The sequence below is a fragment of the Stigmatopora argus genome, chromosome 21 (genome assembly GCF_051989625.1).
Source record: "Stigmatopora argus isolate UIUO_Sarg chromosome 21, RoL_Sarg_1.0, whole genome shotgun sequence".
NCBI lineage: Eukaryota > Metazoa > Chordata > Actinopteri > Syngnathiformes > Syngnathidae > Stigmatopora > Stigmatopora argus.
This window is the reverse complement of record NC_135407.1, coordinates 1,179,704-1,198,995: the sequence shown is the minus strand read 5'-3', so window position 1 is coordinate 1,198,995 and position 19,292 is coordinate 1,179,704. Positions and strand designations below refer to the sequence as shown.

Here is a 19,292-nt window from a genome sequence, read left to right as displayed (position 1 = left end):
CTTGAGATTTGGTATGATTAGTTTAGGATATAATATTACACAATATTGCCTGGCGTAGTGTCGTCAACTTCCTGCTGAGGGCGCTAGATTAACCCGAAGCAGCTCTACTCGCCCATACCGGAAGTTCACAGTATCACTGCAATGTTAGCATCACATTAGCGTAGCCGCTGTTCTACTAGCCAGCACGCCATGCTAAGGTGGATTGTGCGTATTTGGAAATCATTTATAATAATATTGTGTGTTTAGCGACAGCTACAAAATGTCGTCGAGGAAGAGGTCGAGGGAGCGCGACGACAAACGCGAGCATAAGAGACACAAGTCAACGTCCAAGGAGGACGACGAGAAGATAAAAAGTCAAATGAAGAGGCTCAACCAACAAGTACAAAACCTAAAACACATCGAGACATTGTGAGTAATGCAGTTTTTTTAATACTGATAAACTAAGAAAGAAAAAAATATTACATTTGACCATTATTCAATGCATGCCCCGCCCACTTCTTACTGCGACGAAGCCATCGGACGTTCGTGTTTACGATCAAAATAGTCTGCCCACTTAGTCCAAGCATTCCGGTAATCCCATTCAAAACAAACAGCACTGTATAGCTCATAATTTAAAAATGAAATAAAGTAGATCAATTAAAAAACACACGTTACTCCACAAGTACAATATTATGTGAAGCCCCCTGAAGGCTTTTTGTGATACTGTAAGTGTAAAAAAAAATCTTCATAATTTCAAGACAAGGTGTGTCAATCCTAGCAGTACACATACTCAAAATTATTCAATTTCACATATTAAATTTGGAGAAATTTGAATTAAAGTTGCTACATCCGTACTTTCTCATATTTGCACTTCCCATTTTTGTGGTCCTGTAAATCAAGATTTTTTTTATAGTTCCCAGGCAAGGTGCGTCAATCCTAGTCATATACCTCTCTCACTACTCACCTATTCAAAATTATGCAATTTCACAGATTTAATTTGGAGAAATTTGAAATTAAAGTTGCTACATGCATACTTTGTCATGGTTGCACTTCCCATTTTTGTGGTACTAGGCAAATGTTCAATGTTCCTAATGACTTCACTGTCACCTAAACGAATACTCAAGAAAAAAAATGTCCCAAACAATGACTATAATGAATTGACAAAAGCATTTAATCATCCAGAAACCTACAATGTTGGTACTTAACTTGCAAATTAATCGTGCAATTAACACGTCTCCTTTTTTTCTAGCTATGAAAAACCTCCCCCTGGATACATCAAGGTAATGTCATGATTTGATACAATCAACCAAGTCTTGACGGTCATTGAAGTGACTTCTCCTACCGTCCAACTTTGATTGACAGGAGCATGAGGAGAAGCCTGAGGACTGCATTCCTGCCGAACCTGGAAATGAGGGCGCGCGTAGCTTCCTCGCTAATGCACCCACGAGGGGCCTGTGGATGCCGCTGGGCAAGGAGGTGAAGGTGATGCAGTGTAAGTGCAGTACACAGACCATGCAATTATTCCCTGAAGTGATCTAATTGAAAACCAATTTTCTCTTAACTCTTTATAGGGCACTCAAACGCTATGGAAAATAAATACAAGCAAATCGACTTTACATTGTAATTGGGGGCCATAATTAGGCATGTTTTACCTATACTATTCCAATGCGACATTTATATTTTTAGACCAGTAAAAATGCTGCTGGTGCCTCCTGAAAAAAGGAACTGGTTTATAAATATTACAAAATACTATTACCATTAGTATATAGGCCTTAAACATACATTATAATACAAAATATAGCACTGAATCAACTTACAAACAAATTCAACTTATGAACAATCGCTCGGAACCTAACTCGTTCGTAAGTAGGGGAGCGTCTGTATGTGCCTTTATAGTTAAAATCTGCTGTCCACATCTGTGAACATGTCATGTAAGCCACACCAAATGTTAATATTGTGGCTTACATGACCCCACATTTGATGCCGGATCTTTATCTAGTTTTTGTGTTGTTTCTTGAGCTACATTGTACAACTTGAAGTTGCATTGGAAGCGAGGTAACAGCAAGTTTGGCCGGCTGCGACATGGCGGCTGCCTGGGAAAACAAAACAAACGTACAGCTGGGATCTTCATTGTTCCTCCAACTGTCACACCAAAGTGCAACCAATGTCTACTGTGACTCATATTCTCCCTTTCAGGCTCATCGGAAAGCCTCAGAAATTCAGTATTTTTGCTCTGTTGGAGGGAGATGTGTTTTTAGACATTACATCAAATGGATTGTGACAAAAATATTACTGAACTAAGAACAATTAAATAAAGGATAATTTCATTTTAAACTCATTGGCTGCTATTGACAGAGCTAATTGAATTTCATTTTAACTGCCGACCTCTCCCGATCATAATCGATAGGTTGCTTTCCAAAGAAGTCCAATATACGTACACTTAAAAATATTCCAAAAAAAGATAAGGTATCTGCCATGGTTAAATTTGGCGGGTCCTAAAAGTGATCACACTTTTTAACAGATTTTTATTTCCAATGACTCCTTGAGATGTGAGTTCAATTTGTTTTAGGACCATGCTTGGTCATAAAACAACTATATTTAAATTCCAATTCACACCCCATCCCTAAAATGTTTTTTTCTACTTAAATGTATTTATTTAGATTTTTAATGAGGACAATTTCAAATTGTTGCTCAGAGGACAAGACAAAAAAAATGTCCAATTAACAGCTTGTATTTCAAAAACACTGCAATTAAAGGTGCATTTTTTTTAAAAGAGATTGTACTTGGTACTTTAGAAATTTAATTATGTTCTTAACTGTTTTACACTGTGTCAATATGAGCAAATCATACGTATTATTTCAAAGATTTTTAAAGGAATCGCATTTAGCTAAATGGCATTGCTGCATTATGGGGAAAATTTCAGATTAATTAATGGATTGATTAATTAGTTATGTTTGGAAATTCTGTTTCTAACGTCAACCAATTATTAGCCAGGTTTGTTTAGCCATTTTTTCTAAATGTTCTAGGCTCTTGTGTCATTCTTTGGTTACCATGGCAACTGGACGCAGACATGAAAGGGGAATTAAAAACATGATTAATTAATCAAATGATTCAATTACTACTTAGTCATCATTTCTGTTTCCTTTTTTTGCGGCAGGCTGGAGATGCAAACGCTACGGCCATCGCACGGGAGATCGTGAGTGTCCGTTTTTCATCAAAGGCAACCAGAAACTGGAGCAATTCCGGGTGGTGAGTGAGTGCACTGTATGTAAAGAAATAATAATAATAACCCACAAAAAAACGGATGCTGGCTGGTTCATCTAATGTAGCCAAATGGGACAATGGAGCACTCAGACCCTGCAGTGATTACCATAAATGCAACTGTGTCATTTTTCCCCTGGTGCGAAAATGCTGAGTCACGGCAAACAAAGCAGCAAAAGCTAAATACGGTGCCTTAAGAGGCCATTTCCTGACAGCTATCTTGACTTTTAGCTGTCCATTTTGACATGTTCGGTATTTTTTGGCAGGCGCACGAAGACCCAATGTTCGACCTGATGCGGGAAAATGAAAGGAATGAGAAGGAAAGCAGGTAAATGAATAGTGATCCAAAGATTATTTTGTGTTTGTGTGGTCAGCAGAAGCACACTGGTGTGAGTTTGCATACACAGTGGGGCAAATAAGTATTTAGTCAACCACCAATTGTGCAAGTTCTCCTACTTGAAAAGATTGGAGAGGGTTGTAATTGTCAACATGGGTAAACATCAAACATGAGAGACCAAATGTGGAAGAAAAAAAAATGACACTGTTTGATTTTTAAAGAATTTATTTCCAAATTAGAGTCGAAAATTTGTATTTGGTCACCTACAAACAAGCAAGATTTCTGGCTGTCAAAGGGGTCTAACTTCTTCTAACGAGGTCTCCACTCGTTACCTGTATTAATAGCATCTGAGTGAAAATCTCCTTCCATCAGCAAGGACATTGAAGATGAGATGTGGCTGGGTCTTTCAGCATGACAATGATCCCAATCACACAGCCAGGGCAACAAAGGAGTGGCTTCGTAAGAAGCATTTCAAGGTCGTGGAGTGGCCTAGCCAGTCTCCAGATCTCAACCCCATAGAAAATCTGTGGAGGGAGTTGAAAGTCCGTGTTGCCCAACGACAGCCCCAAAACATCACTGCTCTAGAGAAGATCTGCATGGAGGAATGGGCCAAAATACCAGCAACAGTGTGTGAAAAGCTTGTGAAGAGTTACAGAAAACATTTGGCCTCCATTATTACATAACAAAGTATTGAGATGAACTTTTGGTATTGACCAAATACTTATTTTCCACCATGATTTGCAAATAATTTTTTAAATAATAAAACAATGTGATTTTCTGGGTTTTTTCTCCACATTCTGTCTCTCATGGTTGAAGTTTACCCATGTTGACAATTACAGGCCTTTCTAATCTTTTCAAGTAGGAGAACTTGCACAATTGGTGGTTGACTAAATACTGTAAAACAAAAAGGTCATTGAAAGGGCAGCTTTTGAAGTCTCCTGTGTATTTGTGTACACCACATTCAACATCTGACATCTTCCTTGGATGGGAGAATGGAAAGATTCTAAGCTCCCTTTCCAAGTCTCCAATAGAACCAGTAATTAACCTAATTTTCATAATTCATTTGGTGCCTTTTGCTATAGATAAAAATGACATTTTAATTATTTCTTGGCAGGTTTAGCCACATTTTTTTCCATCAAACTATACAAGAACCTACTGATTTTATTATGTGGCTTTGAATAATTGCAAAAATATTAAATGATCACATTAGCCCAGGGCTCCAAATTTGTTTTCTAGATACGGTTGCCTTCTTATATTATTACTTCTTTCCTACTGAACTTTTTTCACGGAATTATTATTACAGGCTGTAAGCAAATCTTCCATTTTCCAAAATGAAGGCATTAATTTTCTTTCAAATGACTCACAAGTCGTAAATCTGCCAAAGAACAGAGTACACGTTGTTATGTTTGCTTAGGAAAAGTTGTAAATATGTTTTTCTCCTGTTGTTAGATATAAACATGAATTCATAACTTTCCCATAGAAAAACACTGAGAAGTTTTTTTTTTTGCTCTGAGCTCAGAGGTTCCAAACACAAAGTTTTATTAGAGTCACATTATAAACAAGGAAGTATTTTATTACAAGGATCAGATTCCTTGCAATGAACCAATCATCAGACTTCATTTTGCCAAAATGGCTGCTCACCCGTCAATAAAATGTAACTCATACCTGTCAACCTCTGCCGATAACTGCCCTTATAAATGATTATGATTCCCCTTACAAATCCCCAAAAAACCTTACAAACACCGTACGACGAGTCGTACGGTGTTTGTAAGGTTTTTGGGGGTTTGTAAGGGGAATCATAATCATTTATAAGGGCAGTTATCGCCAGAGGTTGACAGGTATGGTAACTCAACATGAAGATTTGACCGTATAAAGCATAATTCGTTAAACACAATAACTCCGACACCTGCTTTTCTATGTAGCGTTTCATCAAAAGCCGGCTTTTTTTTTCCACCGCTTGTTTTGAAAGTTAAGCAATCGTGAGGTTTTGTTGACAATCGCATTTTAGCCACACGACAGCCAATAAAACGCAAGCGATTCCATCTTTGACTTGTGCTAATCTCTGAGTTGGTGGTTAGAATGAATCTCATGCTCGTAAATCATCAACACATCTTCGGGCCAAAACTTTAAAGACCCAGACACGACCACGCTGCGATCACAGCTGCAGCTCAGATAAAGCAAGCGTTGTTGATGTTCTCGCTAACTTGTGCCTGAATCTTCATCTCCAGAATCCAGCAGCTACAACAACTTCTCCAAGACACAACATCATCCTCCTCCTCTTCCGACTCCGATAGTAGTAGTAAGAAGAAGAAGAAAAAGAAGGACAAGAAGAAGAAAGACAAAAAGAAGAAGAAAAAGAAGCGGAAGAAGAAGCACAAGCGCGAATCGTCCTCCGAGTCTGACTGAGGAGCGAGAATGAAAGAATATCGAGGAAAGGCCCTTCCTCTTGCAGGTGACACCGTCCGTGGACAGTGGACATGACGTGACCATTTTTCAGAACTCGAAAGTCGTTTTCTTAACCTCCCCATTTTTGGTTCCTGCGAAACCACTCTTTGGAGTGCGCAACGGAAACCGCGCACCGCCACGTTCTCCAGTTAACCCTCAGGACGTGACTGCGCAGCATACTTGGGATGGTTTGAGGTTTGGGGGTTGTTTGCTCTGGAAAAGAGTTGACTCCATGGGAGTGGAATGTACGCCAATGTTTCATGGTGTCCTGAGAATAAAGACTTTTTTTTCCAGCATGCTTCAACTCCAAACTTATAAAGATGCGATGAGAAGTTTGCTGTGGCATGAGCCTTTATTTCATAACTTTTATCTGTATAGAGTTTTGAGATCCCCAGCCCCCATTCCGTTATCGTCTGTCACTCTTGATGGTCATGTATGGCTTGGATTTTCTCTGAGGTCCCTTTCCCTTATTTTACCGTCATTTCAGTAGTGAAGGTCTTGATGATTATTTTTTTATTTGGTTCTTGGCCAAGGTTTTGTAGCCAAACACCTCGAACATTTCTACATTTGATGTAAAATGTTGGTGTGGTTACATTTATCCAAAATTAACCAACCCTCCACCCATACCTGGATAAATGCGTACAACAGTGTATACCAATGTTTCAGTCAAGCTATTATCAATTATCTGATATAATTAACAGAAAGTCTTCAACAGCCCGACTCATCTTTTGTTTCACAGCCACATTAAATAAGAAGTCCAGGTCAAATAGATATTTAATATCTAAATATCTAAAATCAAAATATCAACAGTAAACTCTGTCATAATTTGACAGCGAGCGAACCCGGCGACCAAATGTCCGTTCTACCAAATGTCTGTTCTACCAAAGGTCCGTTCTACCAAAGGTCCGTTCTACCAAACGTCCGTTCTACCCAACGTCCGGTCGACTAAACGTCCGGTCAACCAAACGTCCGGGGACCAAACGTCCGGGGACCAAACATCCGGGGACTAAACGTCTTTCGACGAAACGTCCGGTTACGCCAGCTACCAGTTGATCGCTAAGGTACTATTTGTAGACCGCATGACTGTAACATTTGATCCAAGGATTGGATTTGTAGTAAAATTTTATATGGGACTTGAGCTGGGAAACATCGCAGAACGTTGGCTCCTTCAAAAGTAGATCTTTGAGCAAAAAAGTTTGCACACCCATGGATAAGAAGAACAAAATGCTTATTTGCCAAATTTGGACTTACCGTATCTGTTGGTGGTATCTCACTTCCATTTTTGATCCAAAGCCAAGGTCAAGAAAGTTCTCGTTTGCGGCATTAGTGCGACATTTTCTCTTTCCAAAGGGACAGAACTAGCTATGTTTTTTTTGTGAATCCATTGTAACAAATCTGAACCCGAGCAAAGGATACCCCAATAGCCGCTAACTTTTGTCCTCCAATTTGAGAGATAGACAAATGTTGTCATTGCCTGCCTGGCACTGAAAATCTCACAGATGGAATTTCAGCCCCCAGGAGCGACACCACTGCAAAGTTCAATGGATGTGGAGACATTTCATCCTAACACTTTTATCTTCTTCGGTCTGATTAACTGCTAAAACTGGCCCCTTTCCAGAGATAGCAAGTAGACTTTAATCTACGGGAGTAGAGCTCTTACTCTTAGTATGGGGAACAATGGACATCACCTTGGCAGCAGAATGTGTCCTGATCCAAGGGAAAGATTTCTACGCACTAGAACTAATAAAGCTGGCGTCTTGTTCCCATGCAGCTGTGCTGGGCGAAGTGATTCGCTGGCTTTGACACCCCGCTGTGCAGCTTTAAATTCAAATGCAGCCCCGGATAGAAGGATTACTGTTGCTAGCTCTCGCCTCCAGTCAGAAAACATAGGCTCCATTTATGTTCCTAAACACATCTAAAACGCTTTAGAATTGGTTAGCTTTGATTGCTATCATGCTTCTTGACGCTTATTAAAGCTTTTCTTTGCAAATAATATTCAATGTATACGTGTAAGGGTTTTTATGAAGATTTACAAATACTGATGTGCTATTTTTGTTACCAAGCTTGATTTGCAAAAATGCTGTAAACACATTTTTTTCCCCCAATTTAAGATGCTACCTACTGAATTTCGTTGGGCACTGAGAATATTGCGATATTACAAATATATTTTTTATTATACCTATTTATTTATGTCTAAAATGTATTTTGCTGTGTCTGTATTCTCACCCTCTTGCTACCGTTGACAATGAAATTTCCCGAATACGGGATGAATAAAGTTATCTAATCTAATTATAATCAGGGTGTTTGTTTTCCTTGTACTGCTTGCCAAGTATGTTTATTTATTTATTCTGTCATTTGTTTCTACTGAATCCACACCTAAAAATGAATGCCTAATCCATATTTTTTCAGCAGTAATATGAATAAGAAGTGTTGTTGCAACACACATCTGTATAAAGGATTTTTTTCAAGGAAGAAATTACTACTATATTGACCTTCAATGTGACCAGTAACGATTTAAATTAAAAAATAAAATGTGTAAGTGAGCCAGACAAATTAAACAGCCAGTGTGTGTAATATGAGAATTACTAAGGGAAAGTCATAGAGCGTTCAATAACTCTGAATTATTAATAACATGACTTCCATTGCTTAATTTGCATTACTAAAGTCTCATAACAGAGATTTCCTTTTTTTATTGGATACACTTAAAAAAAAAAGCTAAATAGTATGAGGTGAATTGATAAAAGGTCTTATTTTGCTATGCAAAATGTGTAAGAATGTTCTGAATTGTCTTTCTCTATGTTATATACACCAGTTCAACCACAGTAATATATGGGAATTTTGTCCAAATCTATCTAAACTTTCGGTTTTTAAACATTTTAAATTATGTATTTTTTAATGAACAGACCTCTGACAATAAAGGTTTATAATAACCATTTTTTTCATACATCATTGTCAACTTACAAATGTGATTACTAGCTCGTAAAATATTTTGTTCTGAAATAAGTCAGTGCATTATTTTATATTATTAATGAATGAAATGTTTTCAATCCTAATGAAAATTGAGGAATATTAAATTTCTGATCAAATTATGTCACAAGTTTTTAAAAACACTTTAAAATGTTGTAATAATTGATATTTATATTAGACATAATGAAAATTAATAATACTCCAAATACAAATCTAAATGAACATTTTTAAAACATTTTGATAAAAATTATTCAATGTACGTAATTTAAATAAAAACGTTGACATTTTGACTCATCCTCATAGTATCCCTATAAGAAAATAGTAATATGGATTATAATAATAATAACTGTTGTTATTATGATTATGATGATGATAATGATTATTATTTTTTATCATTATTATCATCATTATCATCATAAACATCCTCCTCCTCCTCCTTCTCCTCCTCCTCCTCCTCCTCCTCCTCCTCCTCCTCCTCCTCCTCCTCCTCCTCCTCCTCCTCCTCATTATTATTATTATTATTATGATTAGCATTATTATTCATATCATGATTATTGTTATTGTATTAATATATAATAATCAAGAGTTACTGCTAACCACTTTAGTCACTTTGTACCTATACTTATTTATGTGACCACTTATTCATGTTGACTACTACTTATTTATTATGTTGACTGCTTATTTATTACTTATATATTGATTATCTATTTATTATTATTAATTATTGATTGTTTATCTGTTCATTTGTTGTTATCTGTGCTCTTCCCTACTTATATTGTTGACTACTTATGTATTTATTATTTATTACTGATTTATTTATTATGTATTTGTCTGTTTGGTTGTTTGTTATGGTTATTTGTGCACTTCGTGGTGAGGCTTTAAATCTCATTATATTTGTATCATGACAAAAGCATTCCATTCAGATGACAAGGCTTCAAAACGGTGTTGCAGCGTTGTAGCGTAATCGAAATGTCGCTTTTTCACACACAAAAAAACACGCTGCTGCATGTGATTGACTGGACAGAGCTGCTGCTTTGTGGTTGTCATGACGGTGGCGGCCTGTAGGGGGCGAAACAGATGAGGAAGTACCCGCACCAACACACACACAAACACAGGAAGAGAGAGAGAGAGAGAGAGAGCAGTGAGAGAGTGACACACAAAACAACAGTCACACGCAGCAACTCCAGTTGGAGAAGTGTCCTCGCTGCAGCAGGTACGTCCACGAATTTACCCCCTTATTTACAGCATTTTATCCGGAAAGTAACGTCTCCCTTTGTCGCCAGATCTTACGCCGCGGCGAGGTCTGCGCGTGCACGTGTGTTGCAGATTTCCAACGCTTTCGTGGACGCCCGTTTACGTGTTGTTGTGCGCGTGCGTGGGAGACTTTGTTTTAAGTGACATTCGTAAAGATCGGCACCGTGCGAGTGGTGCGTTTGGCGTATTTACGCTTTTTGCTGCGGCGTGCGCGCGTGTTGACGCCTGCCTCTGCGCAAATGAAGGAGAGGTGCGTAATGGTGCGTGGACCCCCCCCCACCAACCCCGCGTGTTCGTGGGTTTTAGTCGTCGTCTTGTCTAGACAAACAAACTACATTTTGTTTTATTACATTACTCGTGGATGTGGCTGAAAAGGGTTCAAAAGTTTTTAATGCGTCAGATCCGCTTTGAAATGGCCATGTTCAAATACACTCAGGTGTTGCGGAACGAGTCAATCAGACGCTGTCACTTTAACAGGAAGCGGAATGTACCATGTGATCCATTGAACATATTTATTCATTCGGACGGAGATTTGACTTATTGGCTACCACTGAGGGGGATATACGTCCATTCATTCATTTTTTTCATTCATTTTCTGAACCACTTTATCATCATTAGGGTCGCGGGGGGTGCTGGAGCCGATCCCAGCTGACTCTGGGCCAGAGACGGGGGACACCTTGAATCAGCCATACACACTCATACCCATACTTAGGGGCAATTTAGAGTGTCCAATCTGCCTACCAGGCATGTTTTTGGAATGTGGGAGGAAACGGGAGTACCCGGAGGAAACCCACGCAAGCCCGGGGAGAGCATGCAAACTCCACACAGGTGGACCGACCTGGATTTGAGCCCAGGACCCCAGAACTGTGAGGCCGATGCGCTAAGCACTCGCGCCGCCGGGCTGCCGGATATACGTCCAGTTCATTTAAATTGGAGTTGGTGGCAGCAAATCAACAATCAAAAATCTAAAGCCGTACCAAATTTTCTGCTCTATAAGACATACTGGATAAAAAAAAACACACCTTTAATCATATTATATAATCTATCTAAAAATGTGTTTCATGTATAAGATGCAGTAGTGGTATTAGTAGTAGTTGTAGCAGTAGTAGTAGTACCAGTAGTAGTAGTACCAGTAGTAGTAGTAGTACCAGTAGTAGTAGTAGTACCAGTAGTAGTAGTAGTACCAGTAGTAGTAGTAGTACCAGTAGTAGTAGTAGTACCAGTAGTAGTAGTAGTACCAGTAGTAGTAGTAGTACCAGTAGTAGTAGTAGTACCAGTAGTAGTAGCAGTAGTAGTAGTAGCAGTAGTAGTAGTACCAGTAGTAGTAGTACCAGTAGTAGTAGCAGTAGTAGTAGTACCAGTAGTAGTAGCAGTAGTAGTAGTAGCAGTAGTAGTAGTACCAGTAGTAGTAGCAGTAGTAGTAGCAGTAGTAGTAACAGTAGCAGCAGTAGTAGTAACAGTAGTAGCAGTAGTAGCAGTAGTAGCAGTAGCAGCAGTAGAAGTAGTAGTAGCAGTAGTAGTAATAGTAGTAGTAGTAGTAGTAGTAGTAGTAGTAGTAGGGCACTGTCTTATACATCCAATAAATGAAGCTATAGTAATAGTAGCAGTCGTTAGGAGTTTTGTTATACATCAATTATTATCCAATATTGGTCCATATATAAGGCGTAAAATGTAATTCTTTTAGTTACACCTTATAATGCAGAAAATACAGTACTCATTGCATAAGTTATCATGATTTTTAAGGATAAAATTTCCCGTAATTAGGTTCAAAAACAATGTTAGCTGAATTACTCCTAGATTCGTGAGATGCAGTGCGTCTGTCTGTCTGTCTGTCTATCTGATCCGTGGCCATAGCTGGGTGTGAAGAAAAAACAAGCAAATCAACTCTTAAATGCATGCAAATGCATTCTAATATACATTTCATAACATCAGACTTTTAAATTGTCAAATTGAAGTCTTATTATAGATATGTCGGCTAATTATATAGGACTAGAGTGCTAATTATTGTGCCACCCCATCAATTTCATTTGCTCACCTTTAAGACTAATGCCTGTCTGTCTGGCACCATCAAAAATATTCAAAGAGTTTTGATTGTCACTCTAGAGGGCTGAGTCATAATAATCATGGTTTTAGTAAATTCAGATTGTTTATTTTTTTTTGCTTCTAAAATCAAATCGATGTGTTCCAGTGCGTGCAACGTAAAAGCAGTTCGTCATCGTTGGAATGATGCCTGGATTTCTCTGCTGAGACCTCATCGCCACGGGAGTAAAACGGTAATATTTTTCTACTAGTAGAAGTAAACTTGTAAGATCTCAAATCCCTGTTATGCTCCAGTCATCTAAATTTTGTTTTACCAGTCAGTAGGCTCAAGAAAGTCACTTTTTTTAAAACGAAATGTTCAAATCAGGGTCCATATTAGTAGCTGAACACATTTATTTGCTCACTAGTGCATCTCAAAGTAACAAGTCTCACTGTTGTAAACTCTTTTATAGCCAATAAAAAGCGTCAAGACAGTCAGTTTATAAAAAGTTTGCAAAAGACAGTTTTCATTTTTCCCCCCTGCCTCTATTTTGAAAAATAATTTGACGTTGTAAAATACATTTGTAAGCTGTAAGCTTAGGCTGCTGTAGTCAATAAGCGTTTAGCTATTTACATAAAATATATTCACAAGCTCGAAAGTGCATGCAGATATTCAAGTAACTTTACAAATAAAAAAAAAAAAGGTTTTTACAAAAATACTGAATCCAGATAAAAATGGCAGGGGAAGTAAATGTATGTTAGAACATATCCCTTTGCAATACAGTGGTACCTCGAGATACGAGCTTAATGCGTTCCGGGACTGAGCTCGTAGGTCAATTTTCTCGTAAGTCAAACAAACGTTTCCCATAGAAATTAACTAAAAACAAATTAATTAGTTCCAACCCTCTGAAAAAACGTGACCGGACGTTTCGTCGGAAGACGTTTGGTCTCCGGACGTTTGGTAGAACGGACGTTTGGTCGCCGGGTTCAGCCTCTCGCGTCTGCTGTCTGCTCGTATATCAAAATGTGTCTCGTATCTCAAGATAAATATCTGCTCAAAAATTGTACTCGTATCTCAAATTGCTCGTATCTCGAGGTACCACTGTAAATACTTTATTGCAACTTCATTATTTCCTTTTTCTTGTAACTTCGTTAATTCATCATTTCCAATCATTGAATGAAATTCAGTCATTTTCTGCCACTACTTTAAATGGAAAATAAGCTGAATTGTCAATTGTCTTTAAATTGCCATCACAATATCGGTAGAAATGACCAATGTGGTTCTTGTTTTTTTTTTTTGTCAGCATAAATTTTCAGTCATTTAAATAGAGGCATTAGAGTCATTTTTTTTCACCCCCTCATTTCCAAAAAAATGACTCAAGCAACTATTCCGGCAGTATGTGGAATGTTCTCTGTGGAATCTTTGCACTTTTTATTGAGAAACCACAGCAGCATCTGGCGTTGGATCACAACATTCATTCAAGTTGTCTTGTTATTATGTTCATTATTGTGGTTTTTGGGAGCCAAACTGCAAACGGTGTCACATTCCCTCTACATTTTGGCGCGGCTAAATCGGAGGCGTACGCTCGCGACGTCAGCGGCGGCAGCTTCCAAGCCGAGGGGCTCTCTTGTTTGCGCACGGTTTGTAGCAGCGCTCGCCGTGACTTTAGCCTGCGGAGCTACGTTTGGCCGTGAACGCGGAGAAACGTCCATCTCGCGTTGGTCCGTTGATTCGAAGCGCCTCACTTCATTTAGCGTGCGCATGTGTGTGTGTGTGTTTGGCTTCAGCCAATACCTCAGTCTTTGGGCGCCACTGTGCCAGAAGAAAATATCCTCGCCACTATGCTCAGGGGGATTGTACGTCAAAAGGAATGCACGCAGATTTATTAGCTGCACTCCAGTTAAATATTTTATTTGTCGTCCCTCCCAAGTAAACATTGGAGCTACGGTTACGCCGCTGGAAGCTTGTAAAAACTCAAATGACTGTAGGAAGTTTATTATTGTCATGCCAGGTAAAGTGATTGGAAGACACTTTGGGAAAATAGAGTGCTACCTTGATACTTGACCAGAATTTCTTCGAGAAGGCTGTACGAATACCGAGTTGTTCGAATTCCAAATCAATCTTTCCCATTAGGAATCATGTAAATGGTCTTAATCCGTTCCAAGATGGTATAAAAATATAAAATAATAAAAAGGGGGTGGGGGCAATCAAAGGAAAAAGTACAGTTAAAAAAATAAGAGTAAAAATCTCAATGTTAATTTAAATATGTAAAATGCCAGCATTTTCTATACACAATCTTATGTTTAAAATGTTAAAAGCCATTGACAGCGATCGACTTTGAATCCAATCAAACACATTGGCTGGCATTGATGGCTATTGACGTCCAATCCCTTTCAACTAAGAGGGTTGACAGCGAATCATGACTTGGCAGCTCAGAGGGATTGGACACCTACTGTTGACAATTTACTGTACGACAACGTACTCTTAACCGAACAAACAAATTTAAATGAACTTGGATTAATATATACAGACACACTCAAACATACGTTTAATGTAACTTTACACAAAACTGAATTCTAATTTAGTTTTAATTTTTTTAAACCTATGTTCTGGTTAGTTGTTTGCCACGCCTCCACCCGTCACGTTCGCTATCGATGGACTGTTTGCTGTTGTATTCCCTTCAAAATATTCCGAAAATGATGCACACAGATGTCCTCACAATAGGATAACACACGACCACTTGCCAACGAGAAGTAAGTCTTGAATTAGCGATCGCTCCGCCAACGGGAGCTAACATGCTAAGGGGAGGAAACAGGAAATGCAACCTCCTACCCACGTATTGATTGTGGGTAATGAAGTTTTATTCTGAGATTATCTCGGCCATGTTTGGTCGACATTAACCGCGAAATTCGAGGGATTACTGTACTAAAAACCACACATGGTGTCTATGAATGAGCAGTTCAGTTTTCAGATCTTCGATTTGATGTTCGCACCTTTGAACAGCAACAACAAACAATCCAAAAACACGGTTCCTCAAAACACTCGAGTGGCTAAAAGAGTGCTGATCACCCCGCACGTCTCTCGCTCAGCTTGTTATCTTTTCTCATTAGCTTCCACTCTCGCAATATCCGACTGTCATTCACGCCCAACAAATCCCCCCCCCCTCTCCTCCATGCATTCAAACCGCATTCCTCCGACGTGTCGACTATTCCGCTTCCCAGCGGCGGCAGCTATGTAAATTGTTTTCCCCTTGATGTCAGCCCAGCCTGCTATCCGTCCATCTTAATGAACTCATTTCCCTCCCTCCTCCGTCTCACCCCCCGTGACTTTCAAGCAACAACTTCTGACTACACATGCAAAAAAAAAAATTGGATGGAGCTGGCAGTTTGGGGTTACCTTCATTTACAGTCCAACTTAATTGATCCCAGTGGAAGTTAAAGAAGGGTGATGAAATTGAGGGCGCATAGGCGAGGTTTTAGGTAGGTCGTGATGAGAAGATGCGCTCGTTTCTGCTGATGAATTCTGAGGTTTAAAGTCCTATTATCACCTCAGGGGCTATTTTACTGTATTTGGTAGATTGGATTTTAGCGAGTAACAATACTTGGTCCAAAAAATAGTGAAAAACACATTTTTAATTCCATTTCTAGTTTGGCCACAAAACCAGTCACTTGCAGTTATGTAGTTGAAGATAGGTTTTTTTCTTCCGTTTGGTTTCACTGCTGTGGCGGACAGCATTGTTGTTGTTGTTTTTTTGCAAAAGTACGAGTCGTACGGTGTTTGTAAGGTTTTTGGGGGGTTTGTAAGGGGAATCATAATCATTTATAAGGGCAGTTATCGGCAGAGGTTGACAGGTATGTTCTCTGTCCCTCTCCCCTCAGCAAAATCTGTCTTATTTTAGTACTATTAAACACATTTTAGTACTATTAAACCACTAGTTATTTGTTACTTTGTTAATAGATGGCGAATTAGAACAAATACAAATCTTTTTCCAATACAAACGTTTGTTTGAGTTACGAGAAAATCGACATTCGAGCTCAGTCCCGGAACGCATTAAGCTCGTATCTCGAGGTACCACTGGACATGTTGTTTTTGAAATCTTTCCAACACAAACAGTGACAAGGTGAGAAATTATTAGTTTTTCAAACTCTATTCTTGATTGTAGAATTGACAGGCGTTGATGGAAGATATTTACCATTTAATAGGCATCAGAGATCAGATTTTAATTGAACATGAGATGCTTCTGGTTCTGTGGTGGGCTCTCTTTCTCACTCACTTCCGCTGTCGTTTGGTTATTCTGCCTCCAGTTTGATCCGCTATGGTAACATTTGTACCCTTTGACTACATCATCGGTTTCAACTATGCAGAGGATAACCGTTACATAAATTATTTTTTGTTGCACAGGGTCAATAGTTATGGATCTATGTCAGTGTTGCTATTTTTTTTATTGCTAATTAGTGTGTACATACTCATGATAGCAGGACTTTAAATTTGGGAACAAAATGCATTAAGCGCACCAAGGGTGATGATTTGCGATAATGGAACAGATTCACCATGGGAAACAACATTTATACACTCGTGGCTAAGCACACACTGACGTCACCGGGGGGCCGGAATGACCTCGGAAAGTGATACGTCTCGCTGAATTCCAGCTGTGCCACTGCAGTGCTGGAAATGGGCAATTTGGAAGGAGGGAAGGGGTGGGTGACAAGCGTCTGTTATTTGCGACGCTACCATTTCACACGGATGTGTAATATTTGGCATCACCCTGCTGAAAACTTGGTACACGGTCGATTGGTCGCCGATCTTTTGGTCGCCCGGAAGGTAAGTGATAGTTACCATTTAAATCGTTGCTCAAATTCCCTAAATACATGTGTACAATTTTAGTCATCACTTCTTATCTTCATCACAGTAATATTGCACTTAGTTGCTGTCCCATTGTGTTGACTAATGTTTCATGACTCAGTGTTAAATGCATCCTTTTTCCACCTTGCCTCCAAAACATTTATGCCATCTCCCCTTTCTAACATTTCATCTAACACCCAAACAAATTTATCAACCTTCAGCGCGTTGGCTTGTAAAGTGATGTTCTTTTCAAAAGCATATTTGCGTGAGATGATGCATTTTCGTTCACCCGAGTAGAGGCCACGTGTGAAGGTGAACTGACAAGGTCGCGAGTGAGTCGACAGGAAAACCTTGACTTCAATGGCTTAATGACAAGTTGGCCTTTTTACCGTACTTATATAAACCTTCAATATACTTATATAGGCCTTAAATATAAATTATAATACAAAATATAGCACTGAGCAACTTACAAACAAATTCAACTTATGAACAATTGCTCGGAACCTAACTCGTTCGTAAGTAGGGGAGCGTCTGTACAAAAAGTCTCTGAATTCTTTTGACAACATTGTTACGTTGTTGCTAATCAATGAGTATCAATGAGAAAATCCATGCAAAAAAAAATGATTATAAGGCGGTGGGGTAGTGTCAATGCCATAATAATAACGTAACGCTCCCATTCCTGCGCTTTCTCACCAGCAGTTTCCATAGTTTACCTCACAGGTTAGTGGAGAGCCATATGCACCCATCAAAAGAGCCATATGTGGCTCCCGAGCCATAGGTTCCCTACCCCTGGTTTAGCACCTGTATCTGCCCCGTGTGAGAAACCGCAAATCTCGTCTACCAATTAGGCGTCGCCTTTGGGTTGTGTCTGTTGTTTTGTTATAAACAGGGAAAGCAACAAAAAAAAAAAACCTCCCGTGTATGTTTTGAATGTTTCCATCTGAGTCACGTCCAAATTTAGTCCTTTTTATGGCAGAAGTGCAAGGAAGTGCAGTGGGGCAGTTTCACATCACAGCAGAGAAAAGGCTATCAGGAAGTGAAACGGGGTGAAGGTTTTGTACATGATTGACTATGTTCGCCTAATCAGTAGCATATAAAGATTGATTTTTTTGATAAACATAGAGGTCGGTTATGCTTCCATTTTCTTTTCGTTTATTCTGAAACACTGCTAATTTCTGTTGCATTTTAAAAGACAAATTTTAAAACATATTTTCACCTATATAACTGCAACACAAGGAAATTGTAGATGCATTTAAAAGTTAAGATAACATTTTATAACACATTATTTCAGAGTTGAAATAGAAATAAAGATGTTTTCAATTTTTTAAGGCATCAGGATTTTTGGTGAATTTTAGTCAAAACTTGAATTTGAGAAAAAAAGTACGACGTATAACGTATTTATTTCATTCATTTTCCATTCCACTTAGCCTCACTTTTCCTGGATTTTTTAAATAATCTCTTTATTCTTTCTTGAGTTATTTTCACACATAGACATACGGAACATACATTTTGCTTTCTGTCAATTTATACATTATGAAATCCTTTTTACAAAATGAATTACATTGTTTATTTTAACATCATTCATTCATTAATTTTCTGAACCGCATTATCCTCACAAGGGGCGCGGGGGGTGCTAGAGCCTATCCCAGCACGAGGCGTGGGGACAGCATGAATTGATGGCCAGCCAATCACAGGGCACAAGGAAACAGACAACCAATTATTCTCATACCTAGAGTCAATTTAGAGTGTCCAACCAGCCTACTATGCATGTTTTGGGAATGTGGAAGGAAACCGGAGTACCCGGAGAAAACCCACTCAGGAGAACATGCAAACTCCACACAGGTGGGCTGAACTGGATTCGAACCCAGGAGCCCAGAACTGCGAGGCCGAGGTACAAACCACTCAACCACCGCGCCACTTCAACAGAATTGTGTTTAAATAAAAAAAATAAAAAGCAAGGAGGCAGGCGTTTTCCTCAGCCAGTCATTGTGAAAAGCTTTTTGAAGTTGCCACGGTTGTCATGTTACACCCTAAAAATAAAGAACGAAGAACATGAAATGTCATTTGAAAATACCACAAATTACAGCCTTTGCCCAAACTCTAACCACTTCCTGTTAGCTTGGGTGAATTTGAATGCTCTGTATTTCCACCGTCTTGGACTGTGAGTAAGAATTGTTGTCCGTCATA

The 19,292-nt window shown here is 38.9% G+C and overlaps 2 protein-coding genes across 5 annotated transcripts in view; both read left to right on the top strand.

Annotated features, from left to right (window-relative positions):
* The first annotated feature begins 87 nt into the window (after positions 1 to 87).
* rp9 (RP9 pre-mRNA splicing factor) lies at positions 88 to 6,354 on the top strand. The gene is made up of 6 exons (XM_077591251.1): positions 88 to 408; positions 1,229 to 1,259; positions 1,342 to 1,471; positions 3,137 to 3,228; positions 3,507 to 3,568; positions 5,806 to 6,354. The coding sequence occupies exons 1-6, from the start codon at positions 260 to 262 to the stop codon at positions 5,981 to 5,983; spliced, it is 642 nt and encodes a 213-aa protein (XP_077447377.1). The 5' UTR covers positions 88 to 259; the 3' UTR covers positions 5,984 to 6,354.
* A 3,726-nt stretch (positions 6,355 to 10,080) lies between these two features.
* Positions 10,081 to 19,292, top strand: part of elmo1 (engulfment and cell motility 1 (ced-12 homolog, C. elegans)) — a 69,038-nt gene continuing 59,826 nt past the window's right edge. For 2 of the 4 annotated variants that reach the window (XM_077590514.1, XM_077590512.1), the window contains exons 1-2: positions 10,081 to 10,202; positions 12,432 to 12,516. The gene's annotated coding sequence lies outside the window, so the exon portion shown is untranslated. The remainder of the gene's footprint in view (positions 10,203 to 12,431; positions 12,517 to 19,292) is intronic. The other 2 variants (XM_077590516.1, XM_077590515.1) reach the window with 1 other exon arrangement.